The 17,139-nt window shown below is 34.0% G+C and overlaps 2 protein-coding genes and 1 pseudogene across 4 annotated transcripts; 2 read left to right on the top strand and 1 right to left on the bottom strand.

Annotated features, from left to right (window-relative positions):
• Positions 1-1,011: 1,011 nt before the first annotated feature.
• On the top strand, positions 1,012-6,037 carry LOC135135379 (probable H/ACA ribonucleoprotein complex subunit 1). The gene is made up of 3 exons (XM_064064406.1): positions 1,012-1,208; positions 5,180-5,609; positions 5,661-6,037. The coding sequence occupies exons 2-3, from the start codon at positions 5,217-5,219 to the stop codon at positions 5,916-5,918; spliced, it is 651 nt and encodes a 216-aa protein (XP_063920476.1). The 5' UTR covers positions 1,012-1,208; positions 5,180-5,216; the 3' UTR covers positions 5,919-6,037.
• On the top strand, positions 2,194-4,277 carry LOC135135377 (putative inositol monophosphatase 3; annotated as a pseudogene).
• On the bottom strand, positions 6,027-12,871 carry LOC135135376 (la-related protein 7-like). 3 transcript variants are annotated; one of them, XM_064064402.1, is made up of 5 exons: positions 12,839-12,871; positions 7,623-9,575; positions 6,744-7,566; positions 6,451-6,691; positions 6,027-6,389 (listed from the first exon to the last, which is right to left on the bottom strand). In XM_064064402.1, the coding sequence occupies exons 2-5, from the start codon at positions 7,795-7,797 to the stop codon at positions 6,111-6,113; spliced, it is 1,518 nt and encodes a 505-aa protein (XP_063920472.1). In that variant the 5' UTR covers positions 7,798-9,575; positions 12,839-12,871; the 3' UTR covers positions 6,027-6,110. The 3 variants fall into 3 exon arrangements, with proteins under 3 accessions (XP_063920472.1, XP_063920471.1, XP_063920473.1); XM_064064401.1 differs by lacking the exon at positions 12,839-12,871 and adding an exon at positions 9,719-9,876; XM_064064403.1 differs by lacking the exon at positions 12,839-12,871 and adding an exon at positions 9,719-9,876 and having other exon boundaries at positions 7,623-9,525.
• Between the last annotated feature and the right edge of the window lie 4,268 nt (positions 12,872-17,139).

The following is a 17,139-nucleotide window of genomic DNA, read 5'->3' as shown; positions in this document are numbered from 1 at the left end:
AAACTGTAGGGTCGCGGACATTACAGTAAACAACACGTTTTGTTGTACACGTCTATAATATTGTAAACAAAAGAAAATGTAACTAAATAGTATGGTATATAACAGAAAACACAGAATTTACATTGCTTTCACTCTTATCTTTCAACACTGCTGCAGTACATAACAAGGACTTTAGAGCCGTTTGCATTGAGGGCTTTAATGCTGATTGTTGTTGACATTAAATGCCAAATGAAAAAGTGACAAGCTGACAAGTTATTAGAAAAACATTCTGATTCAGAATCAGAATCAAGAGAAATTATGATTGGGGGTATGTCTTCATATGATTCATTACCCATTAAACGCTTCCAATCATCCCCGTCAGCCGTTCACAATGTCTAATAAAATTTTGCTATTTGTCTGCACCTACTGTAGCAAGGGGTCTCCCGCCATAGGGACTGTACAACACCAATAGCCAATAGCACCAGCGTGTTCCCGAATATGTTTATTATAATATAGTTTACACTGTCCCTAGGCCAGTTCAATTGGATTATACTGACAGTGGTAGGAATATTGAAAAATAGGTGGATAATTCCTCTTGCTCTCGTCACTGCCATACCATTTATCCTAGGCATATTTATAAATCTGTTCTTTTAGGATCTCTGCTGGGTGCTTTTAAGTTGTTCTTCTAACTTCCCCACTCCGAGCATAAACTATCATAAATATTGCGATAGAACGCGTTCATAGAAACGATTGAAAATTAATGCGGTTCTTGACGTCTCAAGTGACAGATCAGGCACTATTGCATTGTCGATAAAGTAAAATAAGGAGGTGTAAAAAAATACTAAACTACACAGTTAAGAGTAAATTTTTGGGTTTTGCGTGTCCTTGACCTTCGCGCCCATTTTGAAAAATAATATAGATCTACTATTACTTTTAGAAAGTACGGCAAACTGCCTGTGGTCGGAATTCGACAGAGAGGAACCTAACCTATGTGTTAAACAAAGATAGCGCGAGGCTAGTAATTTTCGCTATCTGTCAACGAAAGGTTGATGTGTTTACGATTTGAGGTTACGACAGACTGTACTAGAATTATTGAGTTAACGGACCAGAAAGAACACTATTCCAGTCCCAAAGTAACTCCAGCCCTATTCAACGAGAAAGTGTCACCGGTAACCAGCAAACAGTCGTGGAAGACGTGTTACCACCAAGGCAATTGACGACAATTATTGGTTAGTACTTACCAAATGTACGAGATTCTTTGTACAATTATTATTACTATTCACAATCAGTGTAAAAACAATTTGCAATGTTTCACAATTTTTATTCTGCAGAGTATCTTCGGCTGAAATATACATATTTTCTTATTATTTGCTATCATCCCCGCTATTTTTTTAACAACGCTAGGTCGCTAGCAAACCACCAATTTGTTTTTACGCATCAGTTTGGTAACAATAAACAATAACCCTCATAACCACAAAAACTCATAACTGCCTCATAACCCTTAAAATTGATATTTGACATCAGATGTCAACACAGAAGTGGAAGGTCATTCATTCCACATGACGTCAGATAACGTTGCGCAGAAGAAGATGAGTTTTGGTTCATGGGATGTCCATACCATATTTACTTGTATCATGTGTAGACAGCGGATTTCTGTCGGGCTACGTCACGATATAGGTGGGGACGCGCTGCATCGCCGGGACTCAGTAGCGGGTGATAGGTAATCACTGCATTTAATTGTCATTTGATTCCATAAATACAATTAACGATTTATTAATCAAACGGCTAAGTAAATGAGAACTGGAATTAACAGCAGAGTGCAACGAAGCAGCGTTATTCTAATCTCAAATAAACGAAGTGCAGCCGGTACCTGCAATAAATTCCCATCCCGTACGAGCCGTACCGAGTTTGGCCTTGTCTAGCCCGACAGAAATCCGCTCTCTAATCATGTGTTAAAATAGCCACACCCTCTGCTACGAAGCATTCTCATTGGTCGATACGCATTTTTCCAGACAACAAAAATAGGCTCGTTAGTTTGTTGTTCAAACAGCAAACAGCGGAATTTCCACAGTATTAAATTTAATTATCCAATGAAAGAAGAAGTTATTTTTAAATTTAAAAATTGTTTCAAAGATCCTACTATTTATCTCGATCTATTTTACTTTATCCGTAAAGGATATATGAGAATAATAAAATTGATACTATTAGATAAAGATTATTGAAATTATCATTTATTAGCCTTTTTTCAAATCGACTCTGTCTTGTACATATTTGCTTATCATTTACCATAGAGTAAAAACGTTTTGGAGTAAAAAATGCACGTATAGAAGAACTGAGATTATTTCAGTTTGCTCTTAAACAAAAACGCATGATTATGCCGTTCGCTACTAAAGCGCTTATCCTCTGTAATTTCGAAGAGGTCGAAAAAAGTGTAAAAGTGTCTACAAGACGAATAACTATAACGCCTTTAAATCCACCCAAGGAGAATTATAAGCTGCCTCTGCAGAAATTAGTTTTAATGGGAGAAAGAGAAATTCTACTCCGCATCAATGATCTTATGAATATCACCATTACATTTGCAACAATGCAAGAAAGACTGCGTTTCACGCAGGCCTTAGGGGACTTAGATCCGCAGTAAGATTGGTTTAACTGTTGTTTCTATTTAGATCTTGTAATTTTAGGTCCAGTTCCAGTGAATCCGATGGTAGTGATGATTGAGAAATCAAATAATTTTTCTTAAAATTTGTTTAAATTTTGCTCAGTGAAGTCTAAAAATGTTTGATTGTTTTAATGAATAGACCCATAAACAGGATTGCTAGGGAAAAGCCTTAACACACTAGCTCTAACATTGTCTCTGGGCTTACTTGACCAGATTTTATATAGTTGTAAAACCAGTTTGAAAGGGTTGACATTTTAACTCTTTTTAAGATACCTTAAAAGACAGGGCTGTACAAACTTCAAAACAAGGTCAGATCCTTGAAAAATGTTAATTTTAAAGTATACTTTAAAAACACGGGTGAAATGCTTAAAAAACAAAGCGTTCTGAAGGGGCTGTTGGAATTTTATTATTATTATAGAGGAATCACAATAACAAACGTTTCACTGACTTGACCCAACAAAAAACAAGGCAAAAAGGCCAATTTTAAGTGTTTTCAAAGGTGAATTTGTTTGCCTGAAATCGTATTCATTTTAGTGCTGAAGTGTCCCAACAGAAAAACAAGACAGTTTCCTTAAAATTTTAACTTTTTTTAAAGGTACTGTGAAAAACGGGGTAGATTCCATAAAAAATGATGTGTGCTGAGGGGGCCTTACTAGTACAAAATTCAAAACAGTTTAAAAATCTTTGAAAAATGTTAATTTTAAAAAGGCCGTTAAAAAACAGAGCAAAATGATAAAAAAAAAAATAAAGTGTTCTGAAGGGGCCTTCTTACTACCATCGTCTGTTAAAATAAATTTAAAGAATCTCTTATTAAAAGTGGCAATAAACGCAGCCGAAAATGGCGGGAAAGAAGTTGTTTCCAACAAAGACAACCTAAAAATTGAAACAATGGGACTTACCAAAGAGGGCATGCAAGATAGTGTTACGACAGCAGACTATTTGTCATACTGTGCCATAATGAAAACATTGAAACATGCATATCCCACACTTAATGTAATCTCAGAAGAGAAAAAAGCTGAATGTGATGAAGATCAAAAAGTTGATTTTCTTGAAGTTGAAGTTCCTACAACACTAGATGATTCCTGGACGGATATTAAAGATGTTGCAGTGTGGATAGACCCTTTAGATGCCACATACGAGTACACTGGTACATTGAAGATTATGTTATTTTAAAGAATTAATGCTTTCTTTACGTAGGAAAACTGTATCAGTATGTGACAGAATGGTATGTGTTGCTGTAAAAGGCCAACCTGTGATCGGTGTCAGACATAAACCTTTTCTGGAAAGTCAGTCACGGACTTTCTGGGCGTGGGTGGACACCGCCAAGTCTAGTAACTTAGAATATGTGGTAGGAGTGTTAGATAACATCAAATTAAAAAAAGAGTACGTTGTTTTAGAAACCTGAGAGGGACACTTTGAAGAATATTGTGTCAATGTTGCACAGTGGTGAAATCAAAAAAATTCTCAACAAAAATTTCCAAAAATTTGAATTAATTTCAGCAACTTGTGCAGGTAATTGAAAATACATGTTTTTGATTAAATATTGATCAAATAATCTAGGTTATAAATCACTAGAGGTCGCAATGGGAAATGCGGATGCCTATGTTCATATAACCGCGATCAAAAAATGAAACATTTGTGCGGGAAACGCAATCATAAATGCATGCATAAATGCAATGAAAGGTAAAATGACAACAAAGTATGATGAGCTGACAAAGATGAAACTAAAATTCAAAACGAAAAGGGTTTGGTTGCTACAGTAGTTAATCATGATCTGTTTATAGGAAACCTTTAGAGTAAACTTGAGAAACTTGTACAAATAGCGATTTAACCAACAAGTTTATTAATAAAGGCGATTAATAATCGAGATATTTTAACGCGCGAGGAACGAGCGCGTTAATGTTCGAGATTATTAATCGCGTTTTAACAAATGTGTTGGTTACAATGCTTTTTCGGTGATCGTAAATAAATTTTTTATAGTTATTTAAAAATTTAAATTTAGTGAAATTATGCAACCAAATATACACTTGTTTTTCCCCGCACCACACTATAAATTCGCAGTATGTTTTTTCGTACAATATTCTACTCTTTTCCGGTAATAAACCTAATGACACCACATTTGCGGTCTTCGCAACTTCTGGGGGAGTTAAACCTTCGTACTCATCCATTTTTGATGAAGCACTATTTTAAATTTATCATATTTAAATTTAAAATTTTGAAAATCTAGTTGGTGTAAATGTCAAATGTATATCTGGTTGCCTATATCAAAGCAATTAAATGATTCGTTAATAGCCCTTATTAATGAATGATTTGTAGAGAGAAATCATGCATTAATGAAACGCGTTAATGACAAATCACCGGAAAATGTAATTTTGTGCTTGTTGTGTTGTCTTGTTGTAATTAGTCTTATTAATAAAAATAAATTAATTTTCAAAGTTTTTGGGGATTTTAATTTATCACTAAAATGTCACTCGACTGTTCAAACATGCGTTGTGTTGGTTATGTTTGGAAAGTGTTTGGAAAGTTCGGCACGTGTTGCAGCTGAATTCGTGATCAACCGGTGAATACCATTTAAAAGATGTCGTTTCGAGGTCGCGGAGGTGGCGGCGGCGGACGTGGCTTTGGCGGCCGAGGAGGTGGCGGAGGAAGAAATAGTTTTGGAGGTGGCGGCGGCGGCCGCGGTTTTGGCGGCGGTAGAGGCGGTTTTGGGGGTCGAGGAGGAGGCAGGAACTTCGATCAAGGGCCCCCAGAAAGAGTCATTCCTCTAGGCTACTTTGATTACACAGTGCAAGACGATTTAGTTGCTAAAGTGGAAATTGAAGACGTTCCTTTTTTCAACGCCCCAATTTATTTAGAAAATAAGGAGCAAATAGGCAAGATTGATGAAATTTTTGGAAATTTAAGGGATTACTATGTCACGATTCGGCTTGGAGAAGATGTAAAAGCTAATAGTTTCAAGAAGAATCAGAAAGTAATACTGAGTAGTTTATGTGTGGAGAAGTGTTAATTATTTTGTTTGCAGTTGTTTATAGATCCGGCAAAGTTGCTTCCTTTGCAGAGGTTTTTACCCAAACAACCTGGTTCAGTGCAGAAGCGAGGTGGAAGAGGTGGCGGTCGCGGAGGACGTGGTGGCGGCGGCGGAAGAGGCGGTAATCGTGGTGGATTTGGAGGAAGAGGAGGAGGCGGAGGAAGTTTTGGAGGTCGTGGTGGCCGCGGGGGTGGATTTAGAGGCGGCTGGGGTGGTGGTGGACGAGGAGGCGGAGGTGGTAAAAGGTGGTAGTGAAAATATGTCAAACATTTTACCACGATTAACATGTTTGTATGCTTTTTATGTGTGATTGGAGACTGTTGTCAATATTTGTAAGGTTTTTAATAAATAAAACCATAATTTTGATAGAATATTTTTATATGAATTTATTGTAAACTTAAATGAAAACAGAGAACGATGTTTGCACATATTCTGTACATAATACTACTCATCAAACTTTATATGTTTTGCTTTTTTTAACAGTTTGTCCCTGCCACGTTGTTTCTTCTTAGTTTTACTGAATTTCTCATCCCGACTTGCTTGAATTTTTTCCCAGTAAACTGTTTCTTCTTCGCCTGTTAAAATTTCCTTTTTACCAGCAAATTCCTGAGCAAAAAAATTTTTCGCACTCTTATCGTTCTCAAATCTGACATAAATGTCTTCACTCCCTATATTTGGTACATCTACATACTTTATATCAGTTGATAAAGACCTAATTTCATTCTGTAAAAAAATGTTTAATATAATATTTTTTTTCAAGTAAAAAATTATTGAAAATTTATACCTTTATCTTTTTAGGATCTGCAATTGGTTCAGTCAATTTAATCTTCACTATAAGACCTTTCACAAACTCATTATTAGGCAAAGGCTGTTCTTTTTTTTCTTCTGGTGCCTCATTTGGTTTATTTTGTCTATCTCCATAATTCGTATTACCATATTTCATTTTATGTAGGTGTTGCTTAAATTCTTTCATCTTTTTCTTCTGCAAATCTAAATAACGATTTCTCATTCTCTTCCATTCTTTCCTAAAACAATTAGATATTTATCAGATAATTATATAATTTCGACCACACGTACTTTGATAAAACTTGCAGACCAAGCTCTTTAATATAATTCTTTTTTTTATGTTCCTTTTTGAGTTTTTTCTTTTTTCTGTTTTCTGTGTCCTCTGATTCTGATATCTCACCAGCTTCACTCTTTAATTTTTTCGCACCCTCATCATTTTCATTGTTATCTTCCATTTCTTCTAATTTCTTTTTTTTAGAATGTTGTTTCAATTCATTGTCATTAGCACCTTCAGACGCATCCAAATCAGAAAATCGTTTCCCTTTTTTACCACCATTTATACTTTCATCAGTTTCTTGGAATTTTCTTTTATTTGATGCATTCTGAACTTCTTTCATTTCAGATTCATCTGAATGTGTGTTATTTGACAAACTTTGAAGCCCCTTCTTTGTAAACTCACGTTCTTTTGCGCCTTCAAATGTAGTAATACTACACAACTGTTCAGGCTCTGTACTTGAAGGCATTTTACAACCAATACTTTCAAAATAAGTTAAAGCCTTCTCTGCTTCTGATTCTTTCTCAAACTCAATAAAAGCAAACCCTTTTATACCTTTACTGTTTTTGTACTTTGGAAGGGAAGTATAAACGACATTACCAAATTCAGAGAAGACTGATTGAAGCCACTCATGAGTGGCATCTGATTTCAACCGTTCCACATAAACTGTGCACTCGTCAACATTTGTCTTCTCTTTAATTGGTTCTTTCCGACATATGCTATTCTTGTCTTCTGAGAGTTCAATCAGTTTTGAGTTCTTTACAGCTTTTTGAATATCCTCGACACTTGATGTAAGTTTCCTGATTTTGTTAAATTTGAGAAACACATTCAATTCCACATCTGAAAAAGAAACATTAATCAATTAAGAATAAATACCAAAGTAGGACTGTTCGTACAGTGACTTTGTTGCAGTAATTGTGAAAGAAAGCGGTCTTTTGTGAGGTTAGAATCACTAAAATAGAACTCCATTTGCTGCAAAATCGAATTGTACAGTTGTTTTTTCCGATGACGGCCTTTCTTGAGAGTTTGTTCGTCATTTGGGTTTTCAGCTTCTTTAGGTTTTTTTTCCATTTTTTGTATTTGTTAGATATTAAACTGCTGTACAACAGTCACAAAACATCACAAAGCGAAATAGAACGCAAATTTAAATTCTCTAGTTGATATTTGATAGATATGCCACCCACGTTACAGGTAGAGAATTAAGGGTTGCATACCAACGTAAAGTCATTTACAGCTGAAAGTGAATCGTATAAAAGTTAATAAGTACATATTTACAAAATTAATACTACGTAGACATTAAATTCTGGCGAAATGAAACAAAAAAAAATTGTCAGTTATATTCGTTGAAAAACTTTTACAAGCAAAATAATAATAATAATCAACCAGAATAGTGAATACGTTTGAACATATTAATTAGTAAATTGCATATAAGCACCGAGAGACTAATAAAAAACACGATTAAACATAGCCATGGATTGCAGAAGATTTGTCTTTGATAGAATTGTCAGATTATCGTCGATTAAAAAGTTTGAGTTAACAAATACAAACTTTCAAAAATCCAATCGTGTTTTTTATTGATCTCTTGGTACAAGCCTATATAAGTTTGTCTGACCAGTCGGCACTGATTACAGAAATTAACTATTTATAGTTTATAACAAATTATAAAAATGCAGAAAACATCTGCCCAATAATCTAAATTAAAAGAGTAAGTAACGCAGCAAAATCCTAATCTTAACCGCCACGGTGGAAATGATGTTTCTAATGAAGTTGGTTTGACTTATGCTGCTACTCTTAAAAGTACACTTGCAGTTGTCGTCTATTAATTAACCCTGATAATACTGAAGAACTTGGAATTGCGCAAGTTAAACACATTAATAAAGAATGGTGGTGTACTTTTAAAATGTCATAATCCAACAGAATTTAAGAAACTAGCACACGAGTTAAAACTTAAGGATAAATATGATATACAGGACGTAAATCTCCGTTACAATGAATTCGTATCGCGGGGGTAAATCCAAAGATATAACTGAACAAACGGCGATCTCTTACTTGTTAAAACAAAACAAACATATTTTGGCGGAATCAGCACAGTGCACTCTCTTAAAATTTGCGCCCATCAAGAATCGTCAAGATTATTTTCAAGCAGTCTTGCAAGTTGACATTATCTCATATAAAAACACTTTAAAATGCGGTCATTGTCTGATAGGACTGGACAGCCGCAATATCTATGATGTTGTGGATATTATCCGGTACTGCAAATGCAATGGTTTTAACCATTCCAGCATAACTTGGAAGAAGAGCTTTTCTTGTCCCCGATGTTTGGTAGGTAGTTCATGAACTAAAAGACTGCAAGAGTACCAACGAGTATTCAACAGTGAGATAACCTGGCCAATGAAGATATCGCCCATGCCTTAAGAACTACTTCACTCAATTTGTGTCCAACAGCTTTGATAATAAACATCAAGTCGACGTAATCTATACGGACTTTTCGAAAGCTTTCGACAAGCTGAGTAACGAGATATTGCTGGTGAAGTTACTGAATATTGGTCTGTCAGGACATCTGGTTCAGTTAATTTATTCTTATTTGTCATCAAGATTTCAGTATGTTAAACATTATGCTTATGAGTCCGATAGGATCTCGGTAACTTCAGGCGTTTCCCAGGGATCGATTTTAGGCCTTCTTCTTTTCGATGTTTTTATAAACGATATTGTTAAGGATATTAAATCTGAAGATTTGATGTATGCAGATGATTTCAAGATTTTCCGGCGTATTTCCTCTGTAAATGATTGTCTGCAACTCTAGGACGATATTAACACCTTTTTGGAGTGGAGTAGATCTAACAATTTACCTGTAATTATAATAATAATGCCGCATTATGTCAGTGACAAATAAGAATTATAAAATATCTTATGACTATACCGCCGATGCATTTGTGTTATTAAGAGTTGATTCATTTAAAGACTTGAGAATTATTTTCAATGCCAAATTTACCTTTTTTTACCACATTGGAAACATAGTCACAGAAGCTTTTAAAAATCTTGGTTTTATAATTAGGTCTATATAGTAGCTGCTTTAATATCAACACTCTTTGTAATTTGTACTGTGCTTTTGTAAGATCCAAATTAGAGTATGCAAGCATCGTGTGGGCTCCGTCGTCTCAAATTTATGTTGATGCCCTTGAAAAAATTCAAAGACGTTTTCTGAATTTTTTAACGTACAAGGTCGATGGTGTTTATCCTGTCAGAGGAACTCCTCAGTCCGAACTCTTGCAAAGATTTGGCTTTGATACTTTACAATCTAGGCGTGTTAAAGCTTCATTGTTTTTTCTTAAAAAAATATTTACCCTAAGATCGATTGTTCACAACTGCTAAATCAGATGTGTTTTGGCATAGCTAAATGTTCTTCTCGTTACCATCAACTATTTTATTTGGCAACACCAGGTATTAATTTCAAAAATTTTTTCCCTTGTATGAAATGTGTTCTAAGTACCATGATAATTTCGAACCATTTAGATAATAGTTATTTTTCTACTCATTAAGGTTGAAGTTTGTCATTTTCCCATCGCTGGCAGTGGATGAAATTTCATTTCACCCTCTAGTGGAAAAATACTCGGCCGTCTACGATTTTAACGGGTCGTCCAGCCTGAGCGTTTCGCAGCTAGCGAAACGTGTCGCGTATCGCCTGCACCGACCGCACCGTCCGCTTCGCGCGCTTCGAAAATCATGACGCCTAGGCTGGACGACCCGTTAGTGTTTGACGTTTAATACTGCTAGTTTACACAAGTGAAAACAATGAACATGAGTGAGACTGACGAAGTTTTTGAAGAAATTTTGAATGCTGCCAATGCGGCATTTTCGAATCTGATACAAGTGCAGTTATTGATACAGGAAGCAGCCAACTAAGTTTAAACAAAGATACAAGTTCAAATAATACTTACGATAAAAGTGTAAATATTATTGGTGATAATTGCACAAATTGTTCTATTACAGTTAATGTATTTCAAAAATAAAATACCTACCATAAACAAACATTTATTTCCTAATTTCTTAGAAAAAATAGTATATGCAACTCGCGGATGAAGAAATTTCAACGGCTCGAGTTTCTTTTTCGCACTCGCTCGTTGCACTCGCTCGTGTGAAAAAATCACTCTCGCCGTTGAAATTCAACTTCATCCACTAGTTCCATAATGTACTATTATATATCAAGGGAGCAAAGTGAAACATTTCCTCCCGCGGATTCAGGTTGAGCCCCGACGCATAGCGGAGGGCCTTAAGAATCCGAGGAAGGAAATGGCACTTTGGTCAAGTGATATATATATAATTTTTTCTTCGAACGAACGTTTAAAATCAATTTTATAAAAATTTAAATGAAATAGTTATTTACATTATGAGTGCGGTAGGTAACATTTTGCAGGTTGAGCTCCTAATTTGCCACCCGACGCGAAGCGGAGGGTGGCATGGGACCGAAACCTGCAAAATGCCTAACGCACGAAAATTGGATTCAATTTTTTCCCCGACATTGAGTTTATTTTAAAAAATATTTCATTTTAAAAATATTTTCCGAAATGGCAAGAAATGAAGTGACAGTTTCGGGACTCGACGTTTACTGAAGGAATCTATAATACCGACAGCCACGAGATGGCGAGATGGTTTATATTTTTATAAAGTCACTAGATAGATCTATCTAGTGACTTTATATTTTTATAAATGTCATTTTTGACAAAAATGTAATTTAGCTTCCGGCGGGAGCCAAAATAGTTTACCTCCCGCCGGGAGGTAAAGTGACACTTTGTACCCTTAAATGAGGGAAGAAAATCACATTTTCTATATAGTGAGTAGAAAATAGTATATTATTAGCCAAGGTTGCAGAGCCAAGCATTCTAGACCGAGCGCAAATTAGAACCCGAGACGCGCAGCGTCGAGGGCTCTGAAGCGCGAGGTCTAGAAGTGGCTTTGCAATCGTGGTTAATATACTATTTTTTTCATTAGTAGAAACCATAAGACAATAAACTGAAAAAATAAACGTTCAATTTTTTGACGCAACATGATTTTGTTTTGATTTCTAATCAAACTTAATCTAAATCTTCAACACAAAGAAAACCGTTTATACTTGTCGCTGAGTTAATCATTTTATCTTCTACCGTCTACCAACTACCATATGTATACTCAAGTAATGTTTGTAGCACACATTTGTTCATTTTTTAAGAAATAATCACATCAAACATTGCGTACATAACCTCAATTTTTCTTTTTGAACCGGTGGTCGCAAAAGTTGAATTTGCTACCACTAAATGAGTCGACATTTGCATGCTTGATGGCTGCTAGTGAAAAAATTTGTTTATCCATTTATTTCTTTATTTCGCTTTAACTCACCTTTCTGGGATATGCAATAATATAATAGCTGCTTACTGTGTTAGACGATAATTTTCTAATATTTTTTTGTTATAAGCCGGCTTGTAATTGGGTGAAAACCTGTTGGCTGGCATATTTAATAACAATAATATTAATAATATATATAAAGTGTAATAATTATATATTAATCGCTTCAGTTGTACTTTTCTTTCGAATAGTGCAGAAGCAATAGTTGATTAATAAAAAATTATTAAAATTTTTAATAATATGTGGGTACCCTATTATTTTTTAAATTTCTGCTCTAGTTGGCCATGATGCGTATTGTGGCCGTCAAATTAGACCGAAGGCTGCCTGGGGCGCGGTCGTGCTGCCAGTCATTGAAGTGATTAGGATGGTTGTAATTTTTATTACTCTCCACTGTTTGGGCACAGCATAGCTCTTATTTAAGTACTAACTGAATGGTACGCGGCATTCGGCCCAAATTTATGGCATCTATAAGCCGTGGTTAGGGGTTTATTCAGCGCTTGAGGCGTTCAGCTTATTGTGACAGCTACTATACGTCAGCACAGCAATTGAAACGGTTGACGTAAGCGTCATGTCCAACTACATTACTTAAGTCATACGTCTTATCTTTGTAGAAAAGTCTCGAAAAAATTAATACAATGGGTACAGCTTACACATATATTCATCGTATCGGAAATCACATCATTCCGAACATGGACAAACAAGTCAGAGATACGGTATAATCTAAGTCACTTACCTAAGTCATTTAAAATTATGACGCCCAGGTTTTTTTATCAATTGAGATCCATTTCACACCTGAACAACATGCCTACTTAAGTGTACTTACCTACTCAAATTTTTCACAATAAAAGAGATAAAAGATATCAGTAGGTACAAGGTTAATCACGCGAGCCAAATGACCTACTAATTACCAAGTTGTGCAATACTACTGCACTTTAGTGGAAAACAAAAGACTTAAAAGTGCATGTGTATTTGCTGACCGTATAAACATTTTTCATCCTGGATCAAATTCAAACCAACAAAAAAAGCTCGTTTCTAATGAAACATTACTTTCCACTCCATATGATTGAGTTTAAGTGCATGTTAAATTTGTAACAGAGAACCTCTGGTGAAAAGGAGAGCTGTTATAACTTTGTTTTGAAAATGTCTGCTTGTGTATCTGTGGCACAGTAGCTGATGAAACGATTTCAATGTGTTTTTGTTTTGAAAGCTGGTTTAATCGAGATGGTTTTTAGCTGTGTTTGGTAATAATTACTTCAGCTATTTCAAGAATATTCTTTATTTGATTACATATTTTTAACTTAAAACAATTAGTAAGTTTAGTTTTGACGCAGTTTTCAAAATGAAATTTATGTTGCAATTTTGATCATCATTTACACCATCGACAGTTATTTTAATAGAAAGAAAATAACATTTACTTTATAATAGATTATTTCGACGGAAAATTTTGATATATTAGAGAGAACCAAAGAATAAAACTGATGAAAACATCAATACAAAACATAAAATATTTCACAAAAATAGCTTGCACAATGTTCGTAATTGTCAAATATATATGAATTTAAAATATCCTTTTTAAAATTTTCAATTTTTACTTCCCGAGCGTAAGCAAAGGAAGTATTGTAATCGAGTCCGTCGGCCGACTCTCTACTTTTACGTTTTCTCGATCTTTCATGACCCCTAGAAGACGAAGAAATAGGTCTCCCATTTCCGTCTGTCTGTCCGTCTGTCCGTCCGTCTGTCCGTCTGTCCGTCTGTTGTCCCGGATTTTATTAGACAGATAATCTCCGAAAGTACTCGACGGATTGTTGTGAAATTTTGTACTTATATTAAGAATATCATGTAGATGGTAAAACGCTAACCAAAATTTGTCTAATCATCCCCACCACTAATGCGATGACGTCACTTCAAAATTGTACATAGTAAATGGGTTTTCAATTGTATAAAATAACATAGTCCTACACATGTAGTTTACAACTCTGAATCGACTTTTCACCCGAAACGTCCAGATTTTTGGAAAAAAAATCAAAATTATAAAACAACATTTTGAAATTTAATTTTTAATCTGCTAACCAGAATGCTTTGAAATGTTGCAGATGTTTTAAGGCTATAAAGAGCATAATAAATTTTTAGTCAAAATATATTTGGTTATCTTCTACAAAAAACTGATGACGTCAGCTCAAAAGTTTGCCGAATAAATCGTATCTAAAATGTACAAAATATGATGAGTCTGTACTTGTGATTTATCATTCCATTCATATTTTTGGATTTGCATATGCAGGGTGACTCAAAAAAAATAATGAAGGCGTGAATTTATTTTATCGATTTAATCAGGAATTACAAAACCGAATGCTTTGAAATCTTGGGAATATTTTAAAGTTATTATAAGTATGGTAAACTTTTGTTCAAAATGTATTTGTTCATCCCTCCTAAAAAAATTGATGACGTCACCCTTAAATTTTGCTGAATAAATCCTATCTAAAATGCAAAAAATATGATGAGTTTGTACTTGTGATTTATCATTCCATTCATATTTTTTAGATTTTCTTAAGAGGTGGTTCAAAAAAATTAATGAAGTCAATTTATTTTATTGATTAAATTAAAGGCAACACTTATTATTAGTATTACACCCCAACCAACCCTATTTGGTAGACACAAAATTTGTTAAAGGAAAAACTGGGTTGAAACATAAGGGTAGCACGCTTATTTACATCGACTTTAACATTACAGACCTGCATTTGTTTTATGCGTTCACTTGGTTCCGCGAATATGAAATAGACATGTTTATAATCAACCAATTGTGAATTTCACCGTCAAGAATTAAAATAAAACCCAATGTTTTATATAATAAGCGGAAGTCGAAGCAATAAAACCGATGGTCGTTTTGTTTACAGTTTCTCTGTTTGACTCTCACGTATGCTGTTACGCCTGTCATCTTAAATTACGAATGTTTATACATACACGATTTTCAGTTGCCTCTGATACGTAGGTATACGTGAGTAAATTGTTTCGTTATTTTATTGATTATTACAAATCAATATTCAAAACGACCCAATTCATTTTCCCGAAAATTTGAGAATATAATAATTTTATTCTTAGTATTACACTACATCTATCCCAACTGATATACGTGTCCTTGCAAAAATGTTGATGACGTCATCGCAATTTTTTTTTAAATTCCCACTACAAAAATGTAATGAGAAAAAAAACACAATAGGCATGCAGTCGTCAAGTTTCCGACAGCGAGGGAAGTACTGTCTAAACTCTTTAGACCAATTTTTTTATTTAATATACTTTTCTCATTTTACGTAATTTGATAGCACAGTAGCTATTCTAAATTTTACAACATTATTTCTAAGAAATTATTAAATTTGATATCTGCTTTTGGTGATTTTGCTATTTCTTTAATTTCAGTACAATAAGTAGATAAGTGATTTCTCTATTCATTTTTTTTGCAACCCGGATTTTCTATTACACTATTACCATTATCCCTGTGACTTATAATTCTCTTATAACGTAATGTGTGAAGTTCCTCGGCCTATAACTGGGACAATAATAATAAAACTGTTATTTGTCTGAGATTTCGCAAAACTTGTTATAAATAGGATTATTTATTAGTCATTTCTTGAAGTCGTTGTAATAGTTGCTAATTTTATCAGATTATCATTGCTTTGGATTTTCCGGTTCATAAGTTTTACTATATAATGTAGGTTATATAACTAATACCAGAACTAAAAAGTTCTTTGAAATGGGGATGCAATATCCCACTCTGTGCAGGAACTCGTATTCTGAGATTGCCCCAAAAGCACTTTGTTTTTTTTTTACAATAACTAAAAAAGTTACAATTTTAAGAGAAAATTAAAAACATAGTCTAAATTAGAATATATTGGTATTTTTTAAAAAGCACAGCGAGTTATAACTTTCGCCGAGAAACGGTCCCTGATTTTTCATATATTTTTTTATTTCATACTTGAATTTAAAAAATGGCGTCTTAAACTTTTTTATATTACGAAGAAATACTGGGTGCTGCAGTGCTGCAGTTGAATTTTAATCAAGCAGGTCTTAGAATAACGAGGCGTATAAAGTTTATCTGAATCACCCAGTATTACAAAATAGAGCTAAACAATGTCAAACACTTCCTGAAAAGTATAACCTTTGTGTCAGATCGGCAGTGTATTTTACTTAATAATAACAATAAAATCGTAGATTATATATACATTTTAACGTTTTCTGTTGGTAGGTACATTCATTAATATAAAGCAACGAAAAATTCGATCTGAGTGAATTTAATTCAGTTAACAGTTTAGAATTACAATCAAAATTAAGCAAAATTGATGACTAAGCTGCAACAGCTAAAATATTTATTTTCAGATTTTTGTCCAATTTTAACAAAAAATTTGAAGTACATGCATTTATGCATGTAATACATCATCATTGTAAGTGAATATTTTTTAGCAATATTGTGTTAGACACTCATCTATATTTTTTTGGGGATTATCTACATTTAATCAGTTTGTGAATTCACATCAATTAAAACTTTGACATCGTAATCCAGTGTCTTCTGTTCAGCATTTTTATCAACGACCAGCAAAGATTTCAAAGAGAATGTCTTTATTCCACGTATTATAATGCCATTGTTGTCATTAAAATATGTGAAAAATATGTATGCTACTATTGAGGTCGTAGACTTATTAAGTTACATTTTTAATTTATTTTATAGCCACAAAACACTGAAACTTAAAGTGTAACAACAGCATTCAGACAGAACGAAATATGTTCTTAAGGACACCCTTCAACTAAATTTTCAGTTTTTCTTTACTACCTGTACAAGGAAATATTTTATCTGGTTTATTATTAATTAATTTTGTCAAAATGCACATGTTTATAAAACGACAATTAAAATTAGCAATAACAACGCTGATGTTAAGGTGAATCCCACTTATCAAATTACTTATTTGCATTTAACAGTCTGTGTTTGTGGAAGTTAGAGTATATTGTTTTAATATTATCTCTTTTTTTAATAATGCACTTCCCCTC

This window comes from Zophobas morio, unplaced genomic scaffold (assembly GCF_036711695.1).
Source record: "Zophobas morio isolate AGI-343-1 ecotype UQ-CSIRO unplaced genomic scaffold, CSIRO_AGI_Zmor_V1 ptg000024l, whole genome shotgun sequence".
Lineage (NCBI taxonomy): Eukaryota > Metazoa > Arthropoda > Insecta > Coleoptera > Tenebrionidae > Zophobas > Zophobas morio.
This window is presented reverse-complemented; position numbering and strand designations above follow the sequence as displayed.